Source organism: Mobula hypostoma, chromosome 7, assembly GCF_963921235.1.
Source record: "Mobula hypostoma chromosome 7, sMobHyp1.1, whole genome shotgun sequence".
In the NCBI taxonomy this organism is placed as follows: domain Eukaryota; kingdom Metazoa; phylum Chordata; class Chondrichthyes; order Myliobatiformes; family Myliobatidae; genus Mobula; species Mobula hypostoma.
Genome location: NC_086103.1, coordinates 124248562 through 124276364, shown reverse-complemented (window position 1 = coordinate 124276364; position 27803 = coordinate 124248562). Strand labels below are relative to the sequence as shown.

Below are 27803 nucleotides of genomic sequence, written 5' to 3'. Positions count from 1 at the left end.
TAGTGGTAATGACTGTGTTTCTAAGTACCACATGTGAGACCACATAATACGATACAACCGATGTTTGAGATTTTGTAAAATCAAATCATAAAAATATGATTCAGAAGGAAATGATGCAGCTCATTACATCTGTGCCAGCTGTTTATATTGAGATTAATAAATGAGAGCCTGTTAGTGTCTTAGAAAAAGACAACTGCCTAGTCAAAATAGGAATAAACCTCAGAAAAAAAACACATTTTATCATTATCAAGAAAAATGAAGGAATAAATTCAGATAAAAAGAGACAAATTGTTTACACCAGATGGTAACACGTAGCAGCAATGGTCTCCATATCAGCTCTTAAAAGAGCTTTGAATAACTGAAATTCCAGTTAATTGAGCAAAATGAGTTCTCTGGGGTCTGCATATTCTACAGTATTTTCATCATCTGTTGCATGCTGATCTTCCTGTGCAGAAGAATTTCCAAGCAAATTATCATCAGTTTTGAAATGGGATTTAAGACCACTGTTATAGAATACCCCTTGTGCTATGATGGGTCTTCTTTTCAGAATCAGAACTGATTTTCCTCAACTATTCATTTTCTATATTAAAGAAAGAACATTCATGTAATCTGGAACTATTCTGTAGTCTTCATTCCCTCACTTATTTTGCCACTTTGCCTGTCGAGGACATATTGTCACAATGGCGGGGGCACTGGGAGCAAGGGTGGACCCAAATGCAAGACACATCTTGTGAGGTTACTTAGATTTAGTTTATTGTTCGATACCAGGAGAGCAAGGCAGGAGCAGGAGTAGCAAACTGGACAAGGACCCAGGACTACGACTAGGCTGGGACCAAGGGTCTGGGCTTGGACTCGGAATCGGCTCCCAGAACTAGAGGAGACATGAAGAGGCTAGGGTATGGACTCCGAGCCCGAGACTGGGAAAGGACCCAGTACCTGGGTCTTGCCTCGGGCTCGGACCCCAGAACCAGGCATGGACATGACATGGGTTAGGGAGAGGAGGAACATGGAAAACAGAGCCTCGGTCTCGGGAGAGCAGGTACATGGAACCATAGGCACATACACAGAACACAGAGTCGGGACCCCTCCTTGGGTACAGGGTATAGGGCTGGGACTCACACACAGAACAGAGAGCCGGGACCCCTCCTTGGGTTCAGGACATAGGGCTGGGACTCACACACAGAACAGAGAGCCGGGACCCCTCCTTGGGTACAGGACATAGGGCTGGGACTCATGACCTCCCGCGGGGCAATGGCAAGACGGCCAGATCTACTCCATGGAGGCGAGGACAAGACAAGACAAGACATGACCCCCTGTGGGGCAATGGCAAGACGGCCAGACTTATCCCACGGAGGCGAGGACCAGACAAGACATGACCCCACGCGGGGCAACGGCAAGACGGCCAGACCTACCCCATGGAGGTGAGGACAAGACAAGAACAACATGAAAGCACACCAGACAGTACCTATCTAGCTCCGGCGATAGAACTAGACCGAAGTGCAGGCGAGGGTTGCAGACGAGGGCTAGAGGCGAGAGGGGCAGAGAAGGGATTCAGACAAGGGGGTAGGACAGGAATCACAGACCACCAGGGCCAAGACTTGACTCAGAACTGGGAAACTGCCAGGGCCAGGACTTGACAGAACTGGGAAGCCGCCAGTGCCAGGACTTGACTTGCTGCTTGAATGTCACCAGGACCAGGACTTGACTTGATGCTTGAATGCCCCCAGAGCCAGGACTTGACTTGGAGCCCCCGGGTAGTGGCGAGCTCTCGACTCGGCCTGGGAACAGTAGACAGCAGTTCTTGATTCCCTCTGGCGGGTTAGCTGATGGACCCACCTCGGTGAGGAAAATTTGCAGGCTCGCTTTGGCGAGGTAACTGGACAGGGTTACTCCGGTGAGGAGAGGCGAATTACCAGCACTCGCTTCGGCAGAGACTAGGCTTGCTCTGGCCAGATGACACCGGCACACCATACCTTAGATGACTTTGCAGATGCTCCCGCACCGAACGGCTGAAAGCCGGAGACTGCCGAGCGTTAATTGCCTCTAATCACCAAAGTCGAGGGACACGGGAAAACAGGGAATCAACGGTCCAGATCGTAACATAAACAAGGTAAATTTAAAGGGACCCCGATCTGGACCATGACACATATGGCAAGGAAGTCTCATGCAAGCTACTATGGGACACTGTTCTTAACATGATTTTGACACTTTCATTCTTTCGAAGCTAATGGGGGTGTACAAGATTACAAAGAACAGTCATTACAGTCTTTAAATCCAGTGCGAGGGAAAAAGGACTAATCTTTACATCTGAAACACCTTTTTGTCTAATTGCTTCCTCAACTTCTCTCAGCATTTTTTCTATTGTTCATAGTTTTACTTATTTTTTCCTCTTGTTGACTTATTTTTCTGATTTTGCTTACAATAAAAACTAGGTAGAAAAGGTGAACTACCCTGGGAAGCACCTTGTTGAATTTCCGGAGTGATTTGAAATGACCTAGAAGTGGTTTGTGACATGTTTCACTCATGATAAATCAACTTTCAATCAAGTAATGTCAGAAAGTTAGTGTACATAATCAAACAACACTGATCACTGATGGCATTGCTGAAAAACTGTTGACAAAGTGAACAAAGTATGGGATTCTTAACACAATCTTTCAGTATTATTCAAATGTATAGTCTGCTGGTGTGACAACAACTATGATACTGTACCCAGCTTTGGTTCCTCCCCCTCTTACTCTTTCCCCACCTGTCACACATTTGGTGGAAGCTATTTTGCTTTTAATTAGGCCCAGAAAACCCTGGAAAAGACTTTCTTTCATAAAGAACTTTAGAATAGCTCAACCCTTGGACCTATTTACGGCTGCATAAACGTGGACAATATCTGCTTGAGAACTATAAAATATTTAGCATCCCTGCTAACAGATCATTACAGTTAAATGAAGAAGGAGTGGGGAAAAGAGATGGGGTAATGAAAGTGGGGTGAAAATTGTCCGTCTTGTTAAATTTATTTTCAAGTTTATCTGAAAAGGCAAATTTGTCTTAGCATCTCGTACAAAAGATAGGTCAACAACACTCCTCTGACCCTTCCCGCTACCCACTTTAGCCTGCGTTAATATTATATATAAGGAATTATCATTTGAAAAGAGAATCTACAGAGAGAGGAAGGGAAGCAAAAGAGCAAATGACCTCATCTGCAGGAGATTTTAATTTGACTAGTAATGACCAGACTACCCAGAGTGATAAGGCCTGGATGGGATGAAATATGTGAGAAAAGTCCAAGAACGTTTCTTGAGTCAATATATAGAACAGCCATCTCAGGAGGGTGCAATACTGGACTTTCTCTAAGGGAACAAGGCAGGGCAAATAACTGAACTTATCAGTCAGGGAGAACTTTGGCTCCAATGATCATAATTCTATTTGTTTTAAGATCGAAAAGAATTAGACAGGTGCACAGGTCAGGATTCCAAACTGAAGCACAGCTAATTTTGGGGGAATTAGGCAGGACCTAGCAAAGGTTAATTGGATGAGTCTGTTTGAAAGAAAAGAAATGAATAGTAATTGGGAGGCTTTTAAGAAGATGATATTAAGAGTCAAGGAGCAGCATGATTCTGTTACGGTGAAGGGCAAGTATAGGGACTTTTGACTGATGACAGATACCGAGAATTTGATCAAGATAAAGAAGCATTCATTAGATTTAGAAGGTTCAGATTGAGCGAATCCCTTGATGAAAAAGATTAAGGATACTCTTAAGAGGAAAACCAGGAGGACAAAGAGAGTTTACGAGATGGATCTGGCAGGTAAGATTAAGGAAAATTCCAAAAGTTCTATAGCTGCCTCAAGACTAAAATGGTGACCAGGGAGAGATTAGCAGTGCTGTGTATATCTTGAGCTACAGGAGATAGGTGGTATTTTTAATGAATATTTCTCCTTTGTGTTTACTGAGGTAACAAGTGGAGATGTTTTGGATGATATTCGTATTATCAATGAGGAGGTATTAGCAGCCTTACAGTGCATTAAGGTGGATAATGTCTCAGGCTTAACTGAGTGCATCGTCAGACTTCAGGGGGAGGCTAGGGAAGAAATCTTGGAGGTCCTTGCAGAGATATTTGATTCACCATTAGCCACTAGTGAAGTTCCTGAAGACTGGAAGGTGGCTTATTTTGTTCAATGGTTTAAGAAGTGTAGCAAGGACAAGCAAGGGAACTACAAGTCTGTCAGCTTGACAGCAGTAGTAGGTACGTTAACAAGGGAAATTCTGAGGGACAGGATCTACTAGCATTTGGATGGTCAGTGGATTAGTAGGAGGCAGCATGGTTTTGGGGTGTGGAAAGTTGTGTCTATTTGGATTAGTGCAAGGTCTTCAATATGGTCCCGCATGGTCAGCTGGTCAGGAAAGTGAGGTCCCATGGAATCCAGAGAGAGAGGTCATTAGGTGGATTCAAACTTAGCTTCAAGGCAGGAAGCAGAAGGTGGTGGTAGAAGACAGTTTCTCGTAATGAAGACTGGTAAATATTGGTATGCTGTAGGGGTCAGTGTTCGAACCCTTGTTACTCATTATTTATAACAAATGATTTGGATGTGGATGCACAAGGCTGGATTAGTAAGTTTGTGGATGACACAAAATTAGGAGATGATGATAGTGAAGAAGGTTATCATAGATTACAGGGGGGCTTTGATCAGTGAGGGAAGTGGGTTGAGGAGTGACAAATCAATTTCAATACAGGAAAGTGTGAGGTATTGCATTTTGGAAAAGGCAAACTAGTGCACTGGACTTATACTCTGAATGGAAGGGCTCTAGGGAGTGTAATGGGACAGAGAGAACTCAGGCAGCAAGTTTGTTGAAAGCAGGGTCGCATTGTTAAGTTGGTAAAAAAAAGATTTTTAGTGTGCTGGCCTTCATCAGTCAGGACATTAGATATAGGAGTTGGAGATTCTGCTGTAGTTGTAGATGTAGTTGGTGAGGCCACACTTGGAGTACTTCGTACACTTTTCGTCACCCTGTTATAGGAACAATGTGGTTAAATTGGAAAGAATGTAGAAAAGATCTCCAAGAGTGTTGCCAGGACCAGAGGGCCTGAGCTAGAGGGAGATGTTGACCAGGTTAAGACTTTATTCCTTGGAATGGGGGAGAATGGTCGGTGATTTTTATAGAAATGTTTAAAATTATGAGAGGCATAGATAAGGTGGAATGTAACAGTCTTTCCCTTAGGGTCAGGGCATCATAGATTTGGGGTGAGAATGGAAAGATTCAGAAGGGACCCAGGGGCAACTTTTCCATGCAGAGGGTGCCAAAGACTTGATTTAGGCGGGTACAACAGTATCACTTGAGAAATATTTGGATAGGTATATGCAGCAGTGGGGCTTAGAGCAGGGGTCCCCAACCTTTTTTGCACCGCGGACCGGTTTAATATTGATAATATTCTTGCGGACCAGCTGATCGGGCGGGGGGGGGGTGTTCAAGTAGGGTTAAACTCACCTCAACATGTCTTTTACAGTTAGGGTTGCCAACTTTCTCACTCCCAAATAAGGGACAAAAGTAGCAGTCAAATCCTGATGAAGGGTCCTGGCCCGAACGTCAATTGTACCTCTTCCTATAGCTGCTGCCTGGCCTGCTGTGTTCACCAGCATTTTTTGTGTGTGTTGACGCGATACTTTGTGTTTACCCTGAGAAAGACTACCATGACCATGAAGCCTTGCGCGGGCACCTGTGTGCGCATGTGTGACGTGCGCATACGCGCCGATTTTTTTTCCACAAATCGGTTTTGGCTTAATCTTCCCGACTACACTGAACATACATTATTTCTACTTTATATAGGCTGTGTATTTATCATATCATTCCTGCTTTTACTATATGTTAGAGTTATTTTAGGTTTTATGAGTTATTTGGTATGATTTGGTAGGTTTTTTTTGGGTCTGGGAACGCTGAAAATTTTTTTCCCATATAAATTAATGGTAATTGCTTCTTCGCCTTATGCCATTCCGGCACGAAAGGTTTCATAGGAATGCTCTACCTTAGCGGGGGAAATACGGGACAAGGGCGGTCCCGTATGGGACAAACCAATTTAGCCCAATATATGGGATGTCCCGGCAAATACGGGATGGTTGTCAACCCTATGTTCATATAGTCATAGTCATAGTCATAATCATAGTCATAGTCATACTTTATTGATCCCAGGGGAAATTGGTTTTCGTTACAGTTGCACCATAAATAGTAAATAGTAATAGAACCATAAATAGTTAAATAGTAATATGTAAATTATGCCAGTAAATTATGAAATAAGTCCAGGACCAGCCTATCGGCACAGGGTGTCTGACCCTCCAAGGGAGGAGTTGTAAAGTTTGATGGCCACAGGCAGGAATGACTTCCTATGACGCTCTGTGCTGCATCTTGGAGGAATGAGTCTCTGGCTGAATGAGTCTCTGTGCCCATCCAGTACACAAGTTCAACAGTGCGTGACAGGGAATGAGGAAAGGTGCAGCTGACTCATATCGTTTCCTCACAGCCCGGTAGCATATGCTTTGCAGCTAGGTACCGATCCGCGGGCCGGTGGTTGGGGACCGCTGACTTAGAGGGTATGGACCAAACAAATGAAATTGGAACTCACTGGGTAGGCACCTGGCTAGCATGGACTTGCTGGGATGAAATGCCTGTATCTGTGCTGCTTTGGTCTATGAATCTATGACTTTAAGGAGAACAGACACTAGCATTTTCTCTGCGACTGATGTTAGGTTAAAGAAGGTTTAGTAGAATTAAGTCAATCATAATCTTACGCTCTGATTCAACTGTGAAAGATTTAAATAAGTGCTCTACAACTGGATTTATAGCTATTTATAACCCATTCCTCCTTTCCGAAAATAGCATGAGTAGGAAAATTAAAGTCCAATTTGGGATGGATTTAGAATTATAATTATGCAAACATTTAAAAGATTAAAAAGAAATATTTAGTAATGGGACATTTTAAATTGGCTACTTTCAATGCTATATAAGGATTTTTGTATTTGATGCAGCAGATATCCAATCATAACACTGGTTATCTTCAAACAGAAAATAATATTTTAAATATTGAATTAAGAAGAATATGCAGGTAAACAATATCTGTGCACACATCTGAGAAATTTAAAGCAAACTAAAGATGTGGTAATACGTGAGCATAAAAACAGAAATCCGAATTTTTGCTTAATTGTTACATCTGTTACATCTGTAAAATCCCAGATTTAATTATAAAATAAATGATCCATGATATTCCTGAGCATCACCACTACCACTAGAACTCTTTAAGCAAAGACTTCAACTGGGATGTGTTCTTGTATATTGAGAGATACTCGTTTGCATTCAGCATTAGCAGCCTGAAGCCATTTTCACTCACACAAGAGGGAAGCTGTTTCCATGGATTGTGAGACCTGGACTGAAAAAGATTCTTTAAAATAATGAGACAAGGTATAGACAAAAGAGTTTTTCAGCCATATTGTGCGATTTTTAAAAAACATGATCTTATTTGGAAATATAATATATGAAACAAATTTCCTCTATTTAATTTTGAGCAGATTGAATAGTGTGTTAATGTTATTCAAGAGTACACTGCACCAATTCAAAACTTAAGTGACGTTAATTTTCAACAAGTGAGAGGACCACTTGCTTCAGGGCTGAGCAGTGGTAAGGAAAAATCTTGCTGTTTTCCAGACTGCTAAACAGACCCATCGTTCATTCTGCTGCAGGGAACAAGCAACAGCAGGCATGTTTGACTTGTCAGATGGCTGGGACTGAAATGTGTTTATTCACTATTTGCTTCTTGCAGCTCCTATAATTTTGAAATTCTGATGCAGAAGTCAAAGTGGGGTTTTCATCATGGTAAGCTGGACCACAAAATTGTAAGTATTGCAAGAGACCATAAAATATTGTTTTTCTTTCAATTACTCATTGCAGAACATGCATATGTGACCTAACTCAGGAATTTATATATTCACCTTTCCTGTTCTCAATGACCTCACATCCTTAACCATCAATCAACAGATTACATACTGTTTGATAAAGAATTACATGCAGACCTTCAGCAAATAGATTCATCCTAATCACCGTAAGGGGTATCCAGTCTGTGAGCAATCATTAGACCCAATATTAATATAAATAGCTAATGTGAGACAGGCCCAGAACAACCAGAGGATTGCCAAGGAAATCATATCAAATTTGATGGCATCCAGCAGCTGAGACCAAAAAGGTGCATTTTGGCAAGGTTGGTCTACAGGGAGGGTGATCTGAAGATAAAAGGAGTAGAGGTGAAAATCAGAGATCAGCAGGAGGTGAATGAAGTCTTGTTTGACTGTCTCTCTTTCACTGCCTGGTTTTTCAGTTTCTGGAAAACTAGTCCAGTGTTTTAAACCATGCTTATAGTTGCATTATGGGAACCTAATTATACATTTAAGTAAGTTTCCCATCAATTCAAATGCCGCAAAACCTGCCACTATAAAACAGTGAGTTTAATGGGGTGAATACATTTGATGATTTAACCCATCTTCCCACTCCCAGCATTGAGACCTTTGTACACATCATAATTACCTAATGAGGGGAAACTGGAAGCATGAATGGTATTTATGTGTGAAGTTGTTACATTCTTAGATCTAAAAACACTTGAGTTTGATTGGTATTAAGATTGGGTATGGTGAACTAATTCAAATTGGATCTTGAGTACTACTAAATAGTGTGAATAAATAGGTGAAAACAAGCCCGTGGTCAGCAGAACACAGAAAATACCTGGTCCTTAGGCACTCAAATTTCATTGAAAAAATACTCACAGTAATGAATCCACAGATGTGGGCTTGATGAAAATAGCAATGGGATAAAGTTGAGCAATTTGTAAACGTTTTATGGCATTTCCTGAAACATCAAGTATGCAATGTTTGCCCTAAGAGAAACAAGGAAACAGTTCATCATTCTTAGAGCAGAAAAAGCTTCCACACTCACTAAATTAAAAGAATTGAAATTGAATCTTTTAACTATAAAATCCCTATATCTTTCCAAAGTGAGAACCGCAGAAGACTAACATGCACAATAATTTTCAGATATATCTAAAATCATTCATGAAAAAGACTGGCATATTTCATCATCCCAAGCTGTATCACTTAGAAGTATAGATACTGTAGTTACGTAGGAGATGCATCAGCAAGTCCTCAGAAACAGCAGAATGATTGTGAGCAGAAAATTTGTTTTAGTAATATTGATTGAAGAATAAGTTTCAGCTAGGACATACAGAGAATTCTCCTACTTGTCAAAATATTTCTTTGATATTTTACAACTGCTTAACATAGCAACAAAGCCCCAGTTTAACATCTTATATAAATCATAACCACTTCTAATGAAAGAAAACAAGGAGCAGGAGTAGGTTACCAGGCCCATCATTCAATATGATCATGCGTGATCGATGCTGGCCTCAACTTCTCTTCTCTGCCAGTTCTCTCTTCTCTGCCAGTTCCCATAACTATCAATCACTCCATCTTTCAAACATTTATCTAGTAAACAGTGTAGCACTCTGGAGTCAATTCTCTAGTGTCATACATGAACAACCTGACTTGGAAGTAAGAGTCTGCTACCCTAAAGCAGTTTGACATCTAATTCAAAGGCCATTAAGTGAGCCTACTTGTGTATAGTTTTATTAAAAGGATTGTTTACTGGACCTTATTTCTGATCTTTGAAGCTAAAACTACCATTTTGTATTTCAGTGTAGAAATGACAGCGGGTTTAACAGTGCTTCCTGTAACTTCAGTGTAAATTCACTAGTTTACAGTTACAGTTAAATGCCATAATCCAGAAGTTGTACTGGAGTGGAAAAGCCATGATTTTCATTGGCACCAAAAGCATCACCACAATTTCGATAAATTTCAGTCTATATTCCCAATAAGCTGATGAGAAAAAAATTAGGGCTTGTCCATTCCTGAATAAATATATTTTTATTTGCATGATTATTAATAAGCATTTCCAAACAAGCTCAGGGTTAATGAGATGAAAGTTTACAGATGTGGGGTGTCATTTGTTCAGATTTTAATTACTGTAGGAGAGATAAAAATACTTAAAATTTTATTCTGCCTCTTTTACTACTCTAAGATTTTTTTTCTCTCTATTCAGTTTCCTTCCTGGATTCATATTATATTAAATGCTGTTATGTTTTTTGGTTCGGACTCAAGCAACTCTTCAATCTGCTCAGTTGAGCAGATATGTATACTTTCCTGTAAACCCCAGCTCCAGTTCCCCTGTCTTGGGTTCTGTAAGTTCTAGTTAATCAAACTTACAAACCCCATTTCCAGAAAAGTTGGGATATTTTCCAAAATGCAATAAAGACATAAATCTCTGATATGTTAAGCCGCACACATCGAAGTTGCTGGTGAACGCAGCAGGCCAGGCAGCATCTCTAGGAAGAAGTACGGTCGACGTTTCAGGCCGAGACCCTTCGTCAGGATTAACTGAAGGAAGAGTTAGTAAGAGATTTGAAAGTGGGAGGGGGAGGGGGAGATCTAAAATGATAGGAGAAGGCGGGAGGGGGAGGGATGGAGCCAAGAGCTGGACAGGTGATGGGCAAAAGGGATATGAGAGGATCATGGGACAGGGAGAAAGACAAGGTGGGGGGGTAACCCAGAGGATGGGCAAGGGGTATAGTCAGAGGGACAGAGGGAGAAAAAGGAGAGCGAGAGAAAGAAAGAATGTGTGTATAAAAACAAATAACGGATGGGGTACGAGGGGGAGGTGGGGCACTAGCGGAAGTTAGAGAAGTCAATGTTCATGCCATCAGGTTGGAGGCTACCCAGACGGGATATAAGGTGTTGTTCCTCCAACCTGAGTGTGGTTTCATCTTTACAGTAGAGGAGGCCGTGGATAGACATGTCAGAATGGGAATGGGATGTGGAATTACAATGTGTGGCCACTGGGAGATCATGCTTTCTCTGGCGGACAGAGATGAGGTGTTCAGCAAAGCGGTCTCCCAGTCTGTGTCGGGTCTCACCAATATATAGAAAGCTACATCAGGAGCACCAGATGCAGTATATCACCCCAGCCGACTCACAGGTGAAGTGTCACCTCACCTGGAAGGACTGTCTGGGGCCCTGAATGGTGGTAAGGGAGGAAGTGTAAGGGCATGTGTAGCACTTGTTCCACTTACACGGATAAGTGCCAGGAGGGAGATCAGTGGGGAGAGATGGGAGGGACGAATGGACAAGGGAGCGATCCCTGCGGAAAGCAGAGGGGGCGGGGGGGGGAGGGAAAGATGTGCTTAGTGGTGGGATCCCGTTGGAGGTGGCGGAAGTTACGGAGAATAATATGTTGGACCCGGAGGCTGGTGGGGTGGTAGGTGAGGACCAGGGGAACCCTATTCCTAGTGGGGTGGTGGGAGGATGGAGTGAGAGCGATGTGCATGAAATGGGGGAGATGCGTTTGAGAGCAGAGTTGATGGTGGAGGAAGGGAAGCCCCTTTCTTTAAAAAGTTGGAGGCAAAGTTAATAAAGTCAATGAGCTCTTAATAATTTCTCCTTCAGCTCCTCCCACTTCCTCCAAACTAAAGGTGTAGCTATGGGCACCCGTATGGGTCCATGCTATGCCTGCCTTTTTGTTGGCTTTATGTTCCATAACTATTCTGGTATCTGTCCCCCACTTTTCCTTCCCTACATCGACGACTGCATTGGCACTGCTTCCTGCACACATGCTGAGCTCGTTGACTTTATTAACTTTGCCTCCAACTTTCACCCTGCCCTCAAGTTTACCTGGTCCATTTCTGACACCTCCCTCCCCTTTCTAGATCTTTCTGTCTCTATCTCCAGAGGCAGCTTATCCATGGATGTCTACTATAAGCCTACTAACTCTCACAGCTATCTGGACTATTCCTCTTCTCACCCTGTCTCTTGCAAAAATGCCATCCCCTTCTCGCAATTCCTTTGTCTCTGCCGCATCTGCTCTCAGGATGAGGCTTTCATTCCAGGACGAGGGAGATGTCCTCTTTTTTTAAAGAAAGGGGCTTCCCTTCCTCCACCATCAACTCTGCTCTCAAACGCATCTCCCCCATTTCACACACATCTGCTCTCACTCCATCCTCCCGCCACCCCACTAGGAATAGGGTTCCCCTGGTCCTCACCTACCACCCCACCAGCCTCTGGGTCCAACATATTATTCTCCGTAACTTCTGCCACCTCCAACGGGATCCGACCACTAAGCACATCTTTCCCTTCCCCCTCCCCCCCCCCGCTTTCCGCAGGGATCGCTCCCTACGCGACTCCCTTGTCCATTCATCCTCCCCATCCCTCCCCACTGATCTCCCTCCTGGCACTTATCCTTGTAAGCGGAACAAGTGCTACACATGCCCTTACACTTCCTCCCTTGCCACCATTCAGGGCCCCAGACAGTCCTTCCAGGTGAGGCGACACTTCACCTGTGAGTCAGCTGGGGTAATATACTTCGTCCGGTGCTCCCGATGTGGCCTTTTATATATTGGCGAGACCCGACGCAGACTGGGAGACCGCTTTGCTGAACACTTATGCTCTGTCCGCCAGAGAAAGCAGGATCTCCCAGTGGCCACACATTTTAATTCCACATCTCATTCTCATTCTGACATGTCTATCCACGGCCACCTCTACTGTAAAGATGAAGCCACACTCAGGTTGGAGGAACAACACTTTATATCCTGTCTGGGTAGCCTCCAACCTAATGGCATGAACATTGACTTCTCTAACTTCCGCTAATGCACCACCTCCCCCTCGTACCCCATTTATTATTTATTTTTATACATACATTCTTTCTTTCTCTCACTCTCCTTTTTTTCCCTCTGTCCCTCTGACTATACCCCTTGCCCATCCTCTGGGTTCCCCCGCCCCCTTGTCTTTCTCCCTGGGCCTCCTGTCCCATGATCCTCTCATATCCTCTTTGCCGATCACCTGTCCAGCTCTTGGCTCCATCCTTCCCCCTCCTGTCTTCTCCCATCGTTTTGGATCTCCCCCTCCCCCTCCCACTTTCAAATCTCTTACTAACTCTTCCTTCAGTTAGTCCTGACGAAGGGTCTTGGCCTGAAACGTCGACTGTACCTCTTCCTAGAGATGCTGCCTGGCCTGCTGCGTTCACCAGCAACTTTGATGTGTGTTGCTCGAATTTCCAGCATCTGCAGAATTCCTGTTGTCTGTGATACGTTAATTCACGTGAACCTTTATTTAACTGACAAAAGTAGAAAGAAAAGATTTTCAATAGTTTTACTGACCAACTTAATTGTATTTTGTAAATACACACAAACTTAGAATTTGATGGCTGCAACACACTCAACAAAAGTTGGGGCAGAGTTAAAATAAGATTGAAAAGTGCACAGAATATTCAAGTAACACCAGTTTGGAAGACTCCACGTTAAGCAGGCTAATTGCTAGCAGGTGAGGCATCATGAATGGGTATAAAAGTAGCGTCCATCAAAGGCTCAGTCTTTGCAAGCAAGGATGGGTCGTGGCTCACCCCTTTGTGCCAAAATTCGTGACAGAATTGTTAGTCAGTTCAAAAGGAACATTTCTCAATGCAAGATTGGAGAGAATTTAGGTCTTTCAACATCTGCAGTATTGTGAAAAGATTCAGAAAATTCAGAGACATCTCAGTGTGTAAAGGGCAAGGTCAGAAACCACTGTTGAATGCACGTGATCTTCGAGCCCTCAGGCGGCACTGCCTAAGAAACCGTAATGCTACTGTGACAATTATAGCCACCTGGGCTCGGGAGTACTTCCGAAAACCATTGTCACTCAACACAGTTCGTCGCTGCATCCAGAAATGCAACTTGAAACTGTATTACGCAAGGAGGAAGCCATACATCAACTCTATGCAGAAACGCCGGCGAGTTCTCTGGGCCCGAGCTCATCTCAGATGGACCAAAAGACTGTGGAACCGTGTGCTGTGGTCAGATGAGTCCACATTTCAGCTAGTTTTCAGAAAAAATGGGCGTCAAGTTCTCCGTGCCAAAGATGAAAATGACCATCCAGATTGTTATCAGCGAAAGTTGCAAAAGCCAGCAACTGTGATGATATGGGGGTGCATCAGTGCCCACGGCATGGGTGAGTTGCATGTATGTGAAGGTACCATTGACTCTGAGGCGTATATTCGGATTTTAGAGAGACATATGTTGCCATCAAGGCGACGTCTCTTCCTGGGACGTCCATGCTTATTTCAGCAGGACAATGCCAGACCACATTCTGCATGGGCTACAACAGCGTGGCTTTGTAGACACAGAGTGCGTGTGCTTGACTGGCCTGCTGCCAGTCCAGATCTATCTCCTACTGAAAATGTATGGCACATCATGAAGAGGAGAATCAGACAATGGAGACCACGGACTGTTGAGCAGCTGAAGCAAGAAAGCACAAAATTTCCAATTGCAAATCTACTACAATTAGTATCCTCAGTTCCAAAACGATTAAAAAGTGTTATTAAAAGGAAAGGTGATGTAACACAATGGTAAACATGCCTCTGTCCCAACTTTTGTTGAGTGTGTTGTAGCCATCAAATTCTAAATTTGTGTATGTTTACAAAATACAATTAAGTTGGTCAGTAAAGCAATTGAAAATTTTTTTGTATTTTTGTCAGTTAAATAAAGGTTCACGTGAATTAACATATCACAGATTTTTGTTTTTATTGCATTTTGGAAAATATCCCAACTTTTCTGGAAATGGGGTTTGTACTTTGAGGTATTCACATCATCCCAAGCTGAATCAAAGTAATACATTTGGAAATATAGATACGGTAGTTATGTGGGAAATACTATCACAAGTGTAATGAATGCCACTAAGCCATTGTTATAAACTATGACAACAGGAATTCTGCAGATGCTGGAAATTCAAGCAACATACATCAAAGTTGCTGGTGAACGCAGCAGGCCAAGCAGCATCTATAGGAAGAGGCGCAGTCGACGTTTCAGGCCGAGACCCTTCGTCAGGACTAACTGAAGGAAGAGTGAGTAAGGGATTTGAAAGTTGGAGGGGGAGGGGGAGATCCAAAATGACAGGAGAAGACAAGAGGGGGAGGAATAGAGCCGAGAGCTGGACAGGTGATAGGCAAAAGGGGACACGAGAGGATCATGGGACAGGAGGCCCGGGAAGAAAGACAAGGGGGGGGGGTGACCCAGAGGATGGGCAAGAGGCATATTCAGAGGGACAGAGGGAGAAAAAGGAGAGCAAGAGAAAGAATGTGTGCATAAAAATGAGCAACAGATGGGGCACGAGGGGGAGGCGGGGAGGAAGTGTAAGGGCATGTGTAGCACTTGTTTCGCACAAGTGCCAGGAGGGAGATCAGTGGGGAGGGATGGGGGGGACGAATGGACAAGGGACAACTCTACACATGCCCTTACACTTCCTCCCTTGCCACCATTCAGGGCCCCAAACAGTCCTTCCAGGTGAGGCATCACTTCACCTGTGAGTCGACTGGGGTGATATACTGCGTCCGGTGCTCCCGATGTGGCCTTTTATATATTGGTGGGACCCGACACAGACTGGGAGACCGCTTTGCTGGACATCTACGCTCTGTCCGCCAGAGGGGGCAGGATCTCCCAGTGGCCACACATTTTAATTCCACATCCCATTCCCATTCTGACATGTCTGTCCACGGCCTCCTCTACTGTGGAGATGAAGCCACACTCAGGTTGGAGGAACAACACCTTATATTCCGTCTGGGTAGCCTCCAACCTGATGGCGTGAACATCGACTTCTCTAACTTCCGCTGGGGCCCCGCCTCCCCCTCGTGCCCCATCTGTTGCTCATTTTTATGCACACATTCTTTCTCTTGCTCTCCTTTTCCTCCCTCTGTCCCTCTGAATATGCCTCTTGCCCATCCTCTGGGTCACCCCCCCCCTTGTCTTTCTTCCCGGGCCTCCTGTCCCGTGATCCTCTCGTGTCCCCTTTTGCCTATCACCTGTCCAGCTCTCGGCTCTATCCCTCCCCCTCCTGTCTTCTCCTGTCATTTTGGATCTCCCCCTCCCCCTCCAACTTTCAAATCCCTTACTCACTCTTCCTTCAGTTAGTCCTGACGAAGGGTCTCGGCCTGAAACGTCGACTGCGCCTCTTCCTATAGATGCTGCTTGGCCTGCTGCATTCACCAGCAACTTTGATGTATGTTGTTATAAACTATGACCTATTATTGTTGTTGACACATAGTATACAAACAAAGTTTCTATCATGTCATCAATAACTGTTATTTTTGCTACTTTTACTTACTCTGAAAAATATCAGAAGTCATCTACCACCAATGCAATGAGAAATTTCTATCTCTCATCATTCTCCTATCCCAAGATGGACAAAAACTGTACATAATAATTACATAAAGGAAACCATGACTTGTCGGTGAAGAATAAGAAGGAGAGGTAGCAGAGTTTTCAGTGGTTATAAATCATAACAAAAATAGCTGAACCCTTTGTATTGTAAATTACTGAAGTCAACTTCCCTGTAAATTTACAGATTTAAAGTTTTATTTTAATTGGTGTTAAAAAATAATCAAACAGTTAATCAATTTGCCTACTTTAATATGGGTATTTGATATCAGTTCCTATTTGCTTCAAAATTAATATGTGTGTCAACTGAAGGAAATGTAATTAATATAAAAATATGTAATTTGGATCATAGATTTGTAAATCAAAAGTATTAATTGTAGTTTTGGCCTTGACTAGATTGCTACAATGTTTCTGAACAATTTGAAAGAAAATTGTTTAAAGGTGTCAAATTATTGTTTGATTTATTTCTGCTTAATATTGTCTGGATAAAATTCTGGAATCAGCAATCAATTGTCCAGAGTGTTTCAGATTACATATAGAGTCATATTCCTACCTCAGAGAAAAAATGTGATTTCTATAATCAGCAAAACATAGGTATTCTGTGTTCCAAAGCAAAAAAATAACATAGGGCTTTGTTCTAACTTTGAAACAAAGGACATTTGATTCAGGAGGGCTTGATGTTGCTGTAAAAAGCAAGGTTAACGTCTCTCATTTTTGCCCTAACCCCAAATTGTCATCAGAATTTGTACCCCAGAATATTGTTTTCTTAAAAAGTAAAGTAAACAACATACTCTTTCAGCCACATATTTTACAGATTGGACACTAGTTCCATATAGATTATCATTGTATTGTCCTGCTTCAATAAATTTGTGTTCTTGGATATCCTTTTCCATCTGATCTCTACAAGTAACGAAGTGATAGTCTCTTCCATCCATTTCATAATCACGTTTTGGTCTTGTAGTGTCTGTTTATGAAGAGAAAATAAATACTTCAAAAGGCAGACTACCAGTTCACTTCCATATCAATGTCTGTTTTAACTGTTGCAACTATGACGAGCTCATAAAAAGTAAATAAATAATTGCATGTGACGCTGCAAATTTTCATATCAAAATCCACATTTGAAAAGAATATAAGGAGTATAAATCCAAGACAATACTGGAAAGGATTTTTGTAATTAGCTTGATCAAGTCATCTACCACAGAAAATTTGAAACAAATTTATAGACCATACGACTGAATACTAGTGAGCAGTTTTTCAAAACATGGTGGGCTTCCTAATACACACAGGAGTAGCTGCTTCATACCATGTATTGATTAGCAGTAAATTATGCCTTAGAAATTTTTAACTTATAAAGTGAAAGAATATTTAAGTACAATACCAGTCTGTTAATGAGCACTTCTAAATAAGCAACCTGATTATATTAGAATATTTATATTAAACCAACATCATTAAAGTGTAACACTGATTCTGATTTGCCAAAAATTAGTCCCAAAAGTATTTGAGCTTGAGACATTATCTCACCCCTAAAAGCAACATATTTTAACCATTTTGTTTTTATTCTATTATAGGTATCCTGCCAATATTTTCTATAAGAACGTTTTGTCAGCCAAGGGCTGCAAAGTACAAGGGTAAATCTGCCTGATGATCTTCTTTCATGAGATTCCAACCTTCAGCAATGTTACTACAATCATGATTCTATTGCGTGGTGAATTGCACAGTCCTAAAATCAATTTCCATAGAAGTTGCTACGGTATACTGGTCAGACTACAGTACTCCAAACAAATAAATCAAAAACCGCATAGAACAGTACAAATTCGGAATAGGTCCATTAGCCCACAATGTCTGCATTGAACATGATGCTGAATTGAATTAAATTTCTTTCCCTGCACATAATCCATATCTCTACACTCCCTGCATATTCATGTGTCTATCTATAAACTTAAATGCCATCATTGCATCAACTTCCATGGCAGCCTTATCCAGGATCCTACTATTTTGTGAAAAACAAACCTGCTCTGCTCAAACAACAGGAATTCTGCAGATGCTGGAAATTCAAGCAACACACATCAAAGTTGCTGGTGAACGCAGCAGGCCAGGCAGCATCTCTAGGAAGAGGTGCAGTCGACATTTCAGGCCGAGACCCTTCATCAAGACTCTGCTCATTTCCTTTAAACTTCTCCCTCTCACTTTATATGTATATCCTCTAATATTTGACATTTCTCCCCTGGGAAAAAGATTCCTATTGTCTATGCTATCTACACGTCTCATAATTCTATTAAAATACACTGACTCTCCAGAGGGGAAAAAAAATCAAGAACTTGTTTCAGGCATCAGAAATTCTGTAATTTTTCATTAGAACATATATTGCGCAATATAATGGCAAGGATACTAATTTTGTTACATTTGAGAAAAGACAGAAAGAGACATATACTAGCCTGACAATTAAAATAAAAACAAAATTATTTATTGATGAATCAGAAACCTCGATAGTATGCAATCTAAACTTGAAGAAATGCAAAGCAGTCAAGGGTGAGTTGATACAAATCTAGTTGTAAATAACTATTTCTCAATATAAAAGATATTTCTAAGAAATATTTAGAGACATACGTATAAATGTAATACAGTTTTGAAAGATTCTGATTGCTGTCATTTTCTTCACTCTCTGATAATATTTGGTTGGGATTTTTAACAAATGTGTGAGGCCTTTGGCTCACACAACTTTACTCAAATTATTTGTGCAATGTTGCTCTGTATTTACTTTTTCAGGTATATGGCTATCATTACTCAGGTTGCTAACAGAAGCAATAGTGCTTGCCTCCAACGAATGGCTCAAAGATGCAGTTGGGATAGTCTCATCTTTTCCTGATACTGGTTGGTCAGGCGCAGGTTCTAAGAGATACCTGAAGTCCAAGAACTGTGATGAACAGATATCAGCACACTGCACTATCTACCCCAGCTCCCTGAGCTTTCACCACAGACTAACATTGGCATATTACTTATGTTAAAACCGTTGACCTGTTGTTTGGTTATTCCAACATCCAAAAGGTAAATTCCAAGTCACACAATTTTCTCCCCTGTGGATGCATTTTTCATTTCCTTTGTGATTGCTCATTCACAGAACAGTTAGAACTCTCTCACCACAAGCTTATTAACTGGACAGGAGGATGACTCCTCACTACACTCAGTAACAACTTTAGATGAGGAATGAATTCTGATTCCCCAGCCATTTCCACTTCTCAAGCATTATCATAAATGAATAGATTTCCCAATTCCAACAGTAACAGTGCTTCCCTTCTCTATGTTATTGAAACACATAAATCAATATGCCAAATATTTTTATACATTCAATCAAAACCAAGAGCAAAATCATTTATAGCACTGAACACTCACTCTCATACAACCCTTTAACTTGCCTTCCATGTGCTTTTTCCTGTTCTACTAGTTCTATGCAATTCTCCCCCAGAGGCTGCAGCTGTTGGCCTTGGTTCCATATAGCCCTCTCAGTCAAGATGATCCTATGTCACAATGTACAATCTTGCCAAGAGATTCAGCAGTCAAGGCTCGATGGCTGATAGGTAATAACGAGGATAAGGTCAGAGAGTTCTCCAGAAAGAGGAATAACAATTTGTACTTCACTGATATGGTCTCACTCAGTAATTCTACCAATCTGTTTGAAGAGATTGCTAGAGTATCATGTGAATGATGTTTTATGTACGGTATTTCCTTAATATTGTACAGTTCAGAACTTAGAGTTTATCTGGATTGTAAAGATAATCATTATTAAATTAAATCAAGATAAAAGCACCAATCTGATAGGATTAAAATCTATTTGTAAGAGTTTTAGCACATAGAAGCATATGTAACCCCTGGTTATCATTATCTTTGAACTTTCATTCTCACAGCTATTTCTTACTCACTTGCTCACTGAGACTATTCAGTATGTTTATGATAAAAGACTTTGCTATTACTTGATAGAAACATTTTAAGATTTCTCATGGCACTCGTTAATCAACCACTCAAAATCTGCCTGGAGTCCAAAGCAAAGGCTTTATTCAAGAAGAGCAGCAGAGCTATTTACAGGCCAGTAAATCTAACATCAGTGGTAGGAAAATTATTGAGAAAACATTCTGAAGTATAAGATTAATCTGGATTTGGAGAGTCAAAGATTAATGAAGGATTGTCAGCATGGCTACATTGAAAGGAAATCCTTTCTAAATAATTCGACTGATTAAAAAAAATAACACTGCATGAATGAAGGTGGTGTGGTTGATATAGACTATATCAACTATAGTAAGGCTTTTGACAGTGTTCCAAATGTAAGGTGAGAGCCATGGGATTAAGGGCCATTTGGCTAATCTGATCCAAAATTCATTGGGAAACAGAGAGTGATGATTGATGGCTGATCTTATGGTTGGAAGCCTGTGGACTACTAGCGTACCATAGGGATCAGTATTGGAATGCTTGCCGATTCTTGTAGATATTAACCATCTGGATGTAGGAAATGTATTAATACACTTGCAGGTGTCACAAAAGTTAGTGGTGTTGTTGATACTGAAAGAAAACGGAACAGGCCCTCCAACCCACGATGCCTGTGCCAATCTCAACCAATCCCATCTCCCTGCTCATGGTCCATATTCCTCCATTCCTTGCTTGTCCATGTGCCTGTATAAATGTTTGTTAAACATTGCTCTCATAATCATGTTGTAAACTGATGAATTGGTAGGCTGCGCAGAGAAATGGCAGATGGAATTTAGTTCTGCAAAAATATGAGATGATGTATTTTGGGAGGACTAATGAATGATAGGGTCACAGGGAGAACTGAGGGACGGAGGGACCTTGGTGTAAATGCCCAGGAATCCCTTAAGGCAACAACATAGGTTAAGAATAAAGCTGGCTAAGAAAGTATATAGGATACTTAGCTTCATCAGCCTTGGCTTTAAATGTAAGAACAGGAAGATATTGTGCAATATATATTAGTCAGGCCACAATTGAATACCTGTGCTGCTCTGTTTGTCATTTAGAGGATGGGTGTGATTGCACTGGAAAAGGTGAAGACATGACTCAGCAGGATGCTACCTGAATAGAGCGTTTGAGCCATGGGAATTATATATTTTTTTAGGTTTGAGACTGTATAGACAAGGTTAGTTTTCAATGAAACAGAAGGGTAAAGGGGATTGGGGGCGGGGGGTACTGATTGAAGTATTCAAAATTATGATGGGTACTAAACTGGTATATACTGAGAAACTGTTCCTGTTAGTAAAGGTGTCCAGAACCAAGACTTGTTTGAAGGTAAGGGGTAGAAGATTTAGAGGAGATATGAAGAAGAATTTTTCACACATAGGGTGGTTAAAATCTGAAACACACTGCCTGAGAGGGTTGTGGAGACAGGCACTATCACGTGTTTGAAAAAAAAGCACAGCACAAAATTCTATGGGCCCAGTGCTGAAAAATGCAATTGGTATGGATCGGTAGTCAGCATGGTCAGTGTGTGCCAAAGCGCTGGTTTCTGTGCTCTATGATGCTCTTGCTCTCTACAACTCTGTATACAGTAGCATAAGCCTTTGTTACACATCTTCCAGATATTTGTGCACTGGACCCACAACACTAAGAACAAAATCTTTGCCCCAGATTGTTGCACATAAGAACAGTGATTCCTAAATATTTAATTATTGGCATTAAAAGGGCTAATGTAATGGGAAAGCTGTGACAATTTTAGGACAAGCAGTGCATTTCTGCCCTACAACGTACTTGTATATTAGTTTTTTTAACAGTTTTCTTTCAACTTCAAAATATGCTTTAAAGCTACTTGTTGCAGAAGCCTCTACCTACTGAATGCAGAGAGTCAGTTCATTTCACATCTAATGCAGAGAAGTGCTGGTGAGCAGAGACCAAGGACACTGAGCTAAACCCAGTTTGATTCAGTCCACATGGTGCATGTTGTGTGGTGCTGGTTGCTAACCTACGTTTGCCAGAAAATCACAGAGAGATACCACACATAAAAGGCCCGTCAGTTCACTGGGTCTGCACTGACTATCAAATGCCCACTATTACACAAATCCTACTTTAACCCATTTTATTCTCCCACATTTCTATAAACTCTTCCCAAATTCTACCATAGAAAAATAGAAACATAGAAAATAGGTGCAGGAGTAGGCCATTCGGCCCTTCGGGCCTGCACCGCTATTTAGTATGATCATGGCTGATCATCCAACTCAGAACCCTGTACCAGCCTTCCCTCCATACCCCCGATCCCTTTAGCCACAAGGGCCATATCTAACTCCCTCTTAAATATAGCCGATGAACTGGCCTCAGCTGTTTCCTGTGGCAGAGAATTCCACAGATTCACCACTCGCTGTGTGAAGAAGTTTTTCCTAATCTCGGTCCTAAAAGGCTTCCCCTTTATCCTCAAACTGTGACCCCTCGTTCCCCAATACTTCCCCAATATCGGGAACAATCTTCCTGCATCTAGCCTGTCCAATCCCTTTAGGATTTTATATGTTTCAATAAGATCTCCCCTCAATCTTCTAAATTCCAATGAGTATAAGCCTAGTTGATCCAGTCTTTCATCATATGAAAGTCTTGCCATCCCAGGAATCAATCTGGTGAACCTTCTTTGTACTCCCTCTATGGTAAGAATATCTTTCCTCAGATTAGGGGACCAAAACTGCACACAATACTCCAGGTGTGGTCTCACCAAGGCCTTGTACAACTGCAGTAGTACCTCCCTGCTCCTGTACTCGAATCCTCTTGCTATGAATGCCAGCATACCATTCGCCTTTTTCACCGCCTGCTGTACCTGCATGCCCACTTTCAATGACTGGTGTATAATGACAACCAGGTCTCGTTGTACCTCCCCTTTTCCTAATCGGCCACCATTCAGATAAAAATCTGTTTTCCTGTTCTTGCCACCAAAGTGAATAACCTTACATTTATCCACATTAAATTGTATCTGCCATGAATTTGCCCACTCACCCAACCTATCCAAGTCACCCTGCATCCTCTTAGCATCCTGCTCACAGCTAACACTGCCGCCCAGCTTCGTGTCATCCACAAACTTGGAGATGCTGCATTTAATTCCCTCATCTAAGTCATTAATATATATTGTAAACAACTCGGGTCCCAGCACTGAGCCTTGCGGTACCCCACTAGTCACTGCCTGCCATTCTGAAAAGGTCCCGTTTATTCCCACTCTTTGCTTCCTGTCTGCCAACCAATTCTCTATCCACATCAATACCTTACCCCCAATACCATGTGCTTTAAGTTTGCACACTAATCTCCTGTGTGGGACCTTGTCAAAAGCCTTTTGAAAATCCAAATATACCACATCCACTGGTTCTCCCCTATCCACTCTACTAGTTACATCCTCGAAAAATTCTATGAGATTTGTCAGACATGATTTTCCTTTCACAAATTCATGCTGACTTTGTCCAATGATTTCACCGCTTTCCAAATGTGCTGTTATCACATCTTTGATAACTGACTCTAGCATTTTCCCTACAACCGATGTTAGGCTAACCGGTCCATAATTCCCCAGTTTCTCTCTCCCTCCTTTTTTAAAAAGCAGGGTTACATTAGCCACCCTCCAATCCTCAGGAACTAGTCCAGAATCTAAAGAGTTTTCTAAAATTTCTTCATTTATTTGGCAGAATAAGAATCCGAGACTGGGTAAAATACATTTACAGAAAGCTAAGAGAGATGGAGGTTTAGCATTACCTAACTTTAGATTTTATTATTGGGCTATTAATATTCGACATATGAAATTTTGGTTACTTGACCAGGACATACTATCTATTCCTAAATGGGTAGCATTGGAATTACAATCTGTTCAGGGTTATACACTTGGTTCTATTTTAGGCTCCTCTCTTCCTTTTGATTCGAAACGTCTTAAGCAGGTCTCTAACCCGATAGTTAAATATGCTTTGCGCATTTGGTTTCAATTCAGAAAATTTTTTGATCTTAATCAATTCGGGTTAGCGATTCCTATTTTAGGTAACATATCTTTTCCTCCCTCTTTTACGGATCGCGCTTTTCAAACTTGGAAGACTAAGGGTATTTTACGGTTTTTGGATTTATTTTTAGATGGTTCCCTTATGTCTTTTGAACAATTATCTAATAAATATAACTTATCAAGAATACATTTTTTTAGATATTTACAAGTTAGAAATTTCCTAAGTACTATACTTTCTTCCTTTCCAATGCTTCCTCCTACATATATTTTAGATTCGATAATTAACCTTAATCCATGTCAGAAAGGTGCATCGGCTATGATTTATAATATTATTATGAAACTTAGGAAAGCTCCATTTGATAAGATTAGGGTAGATTGGGAACAGGAATTGGGGCTTACCATTTCTGTGGATGATTGGGGGCAGATTTTACAATTAGTTAATACTTCCTCTATTTGTGCTAAACATTCCCTAATTCAATTTAAAGTGGTTCATAGAGCACATATGTCCAAAGATAAGTTAGCGCGTTTTTACTCGCATATTAATCCTTTCTGTGATAGATGTTCGGGGCAGATAGCCTCTTTAACTCATATGTTTTGGTCTTGCCCTACTTTGGAAACTTTTTGGAGAGATATTTTCAATATTATTTCTAAGGTATCAAATATAGATATCTCTCCTCACCCTATTACTGCTATCTTTGGACTACCTAAAATTTCTAGTAATCTTTCCCCTTCAGCCCGTAGAATGATTGCATTTCTTACTTTAATGGCGAAAAGATGTATTTTACAACATTGGAAAGAGCTTAATGCTCCAACTACCTTTTTTTGGTTTTCTCAGACGATTTTATGTTTGAATTTGGAGAAAATTAGAAGTAACCTTTATGATTCTTCATTTAAATTTGAACAGATTTGGGGACCTTTTATTCGATATTTTCATTTAATGTAATATTTACCCTTCTTGTTTTTTTTTTCACTGTTTTTAATGGAGGTCGGGATTGAGGACGTGATTTTAAGTTTAACTCTGTTTGGTTTCAAGTTAGCCCATTGCTTTGCCTTGCTTTTAGTTAGCTGCACGGTGGGTTTTTTTTTGGGGTTTTTTTTTTTTCTTCTTTTTTTTCCATTGATATATATAAAATTTAGTATACTATTATGTTATCTTGGTTTCTTATGCTTAAATTACATTGTTTGTAGTATTTTCTTTTTGGTATTGTTATCTTTTGGAATTTTATTATACTTTAACATTGTATTAATGTTTATATGGCTTACCTTTTTTGTATACTTACTCAATAAAAAGATTTAAAAAGAAAAGAAAGAAGAGTTTTGAAAAATTATCACTAATGCATCCACTATTTCTTGGGCTACTTCCTTAAGCACTCTGGGATGCAGACCATCTGGCCCTGGGGATTTATCTGCCTTTAATCCCTTCAATTTACCTAACACCACTTCCCTACTAACATGTATTTCCCTCAGTTCCTCCATCTCACTGGACCCTCTGTCCCCTACTATTTCCGGAAGATTATTTATGTCTTCCTTAGTGAAGGCAGAACCAAAGTAGTTATTCAACTGGTCTGCCATGTCCTTGCTCCCCATAATCAATTCACCTGTTTCTGTCTGCAGGGGACCTACATTTGTCTTAACCAATCTTTTTCTTTTCACATATCTATAAAAGCTTTTACAGTCAGTTTTTATGTTCCCTGCCAGCTTTCTCTCATAACCCTTTTTCCCTTTCCTAATTAAGCCCTTTGTCCTCCTCTGCTGAACTCTGAATTTTTCCCAGTCCTCAGGTGAGCCACTTTTTCTGGCTAATTTGTATGCTTCTTCTTTGGAATTGATACTATCCCTAATTTCCCTTGTCAGCCATGGGTTCACTACCTTCCCTGATTTATTCTTTTGCCAAACTGGGATGAACAATTGTTGTAGTTCATCCATGCGATCTTTAAATGCTTGCCATTGCATATCCACCGTCAACCCTTTAAGTATCATTTGCCAGTCTATCTTAGCTAATTCACGTCTCATACCTTCAAAGTTACCCTTCTTTAAGTTCAGAACCTTTGTTTCTGAATTAACTATGTCACTCTCCATCTTAATGAAGAATTCCACCATATTATGATCACTCTTACCCAAGGGGCCTCTCACGACAAGATTGCTAATTAACCCTTCCTCATTGCTCAATACCCAGTCTAGAATAGCCTGCTTTCTAGTTGGTTCCTCGACATGTTGGTTCAAAAAACCATCCCGCATACATTCCAAGAAATCCTCTTCCTCAGCACCCTTATCAATTTGGTTCACCCAATCTATATGTAGATTGAAGTCACTATTATAACTGCTGTTCCTTTATTGCATGCATTTCCAATTTCCTGTTTAATGCCATCCCCAACCTCACTACTACTGTTAGGTGGCCTGTACACAACTCCCACCAGCGTTTTCTGCCCCTTAGTGTTACGCAGCTCTACCCATATCGATTCCACATCCTCCCGGCTAATGTCCTTCCTTTCTATTGCGTTAATCTCCTCTCTAACCAGCAATGCTACCCCACCTCCTTTTCTTTCATGTCTATCCCTCCTGAATATTGAATATCCCTGAATGTTGAGCTCCCATCCTTGGTCACCCTGGAGCCATGTCTCTGTGATCCCAACTATATCATATTCATTAATAACAATCTGCACTTTTAATTCATCCACCTTGTTACAAATGCTCCTTGCATTGACACATGAAGCCTTCAGGCTTGCTTTTACAACACTCCTAGGCCTTATACAATTATGTTGAAAAGTGGCCCTTTTTGATTTTTGCCCTGGATTTGCCTGCCTGCCACTTTTACTTTTCACCTTACCAGTTTTTGCTTCTACCCACATTTTACACCCCTCTGTCTCTCTGCACTTGTTCCCATCCCCCTGTTGTGAACTAACCACCTCTCTCCTAGTCTCTTTAATTTGATTCCCACCCCTCAACCATTCTAGTTTAAAGTCACCTCAGTAGCCCCCGCAAATCTCCCCACCAGGATATTGGTCCCCCTAGGATTCAAGTGTAACCCGTCCTTTTTGTACAGGTCACACCTGCGCCAAAAGAGGTCCCAATGATACAAAAACTTGAATCCCTGCCCCCTGCTCCAATCCCTCAGTCACACATTTATCCTCTACCTCATTGCATTCCTACTCTCACTGTCGCATGGCACAGGCAGTAATCCCGAGATTATTACCTTTGTAGTCCTTTTTCTCAACTCCCTTCCTAACTCCCTATATTCTCCTTTCAGAACCTCTTTCCTTTTCCTACCTATGACATTGGTACCTATATGTACCACGACCTCTGGTTCCTCACCCTCCCACTTCAGGATATCTTGGACGCGATCAGAAACATCCCGGACCCTGGCACCAGGGAGGCAAACTACCATCTGGGTCTCTGGACTGCGTCCATAGAATCGCCTATCTGACCCCCTTACTATCCAGTCCCCTATTACTACTGCCCTCCTCTTCCTTTCCCTACCCTTCTGAGCTACAGGGCCGGACTCTATGCCGGAGGCATGGCCACTGTCGCTTCCCCCAGGTAAGCTGTCCCCCCAACAGTACTCAAACAGGAGTACTTACTGTCAAGGGACACAGCCACAGGGG

The 27803-nt window shown here is 41.5% G+C and overlaps 1 protein-coding gene across 6 annotated transcripts in view; it reads right to left on the bottom strand.

Annotated features, from left to right (window-relative positions):
• dlg2 (discs, large homolog 2 (Drosophila)) overlaps window positions 1–27803 on the bottom strand; it is an 841994-nt gene that overhangs the window by 11203 nt on the left and 802988 nt on the right. For all 6 annotated transcript variants that reach the window (XM_063053945.1, XM_063053946.1, XM_063053947.1 and 3 more), the window contains 2 exons: window positions 17045–17217; window positions 8791–8900 (listed from right to left, as the gene is read on the bottom strand). In XM_063053945.1, coding sequence (XP_062910015.1) covers window positions 8791–8900; window positions 17045–17217 — 283 coding nt within the window. The remainder of the gene's footprint in view (window positions 1–8790; window positions 8901–17044; window positions 17218–27803) is intronic.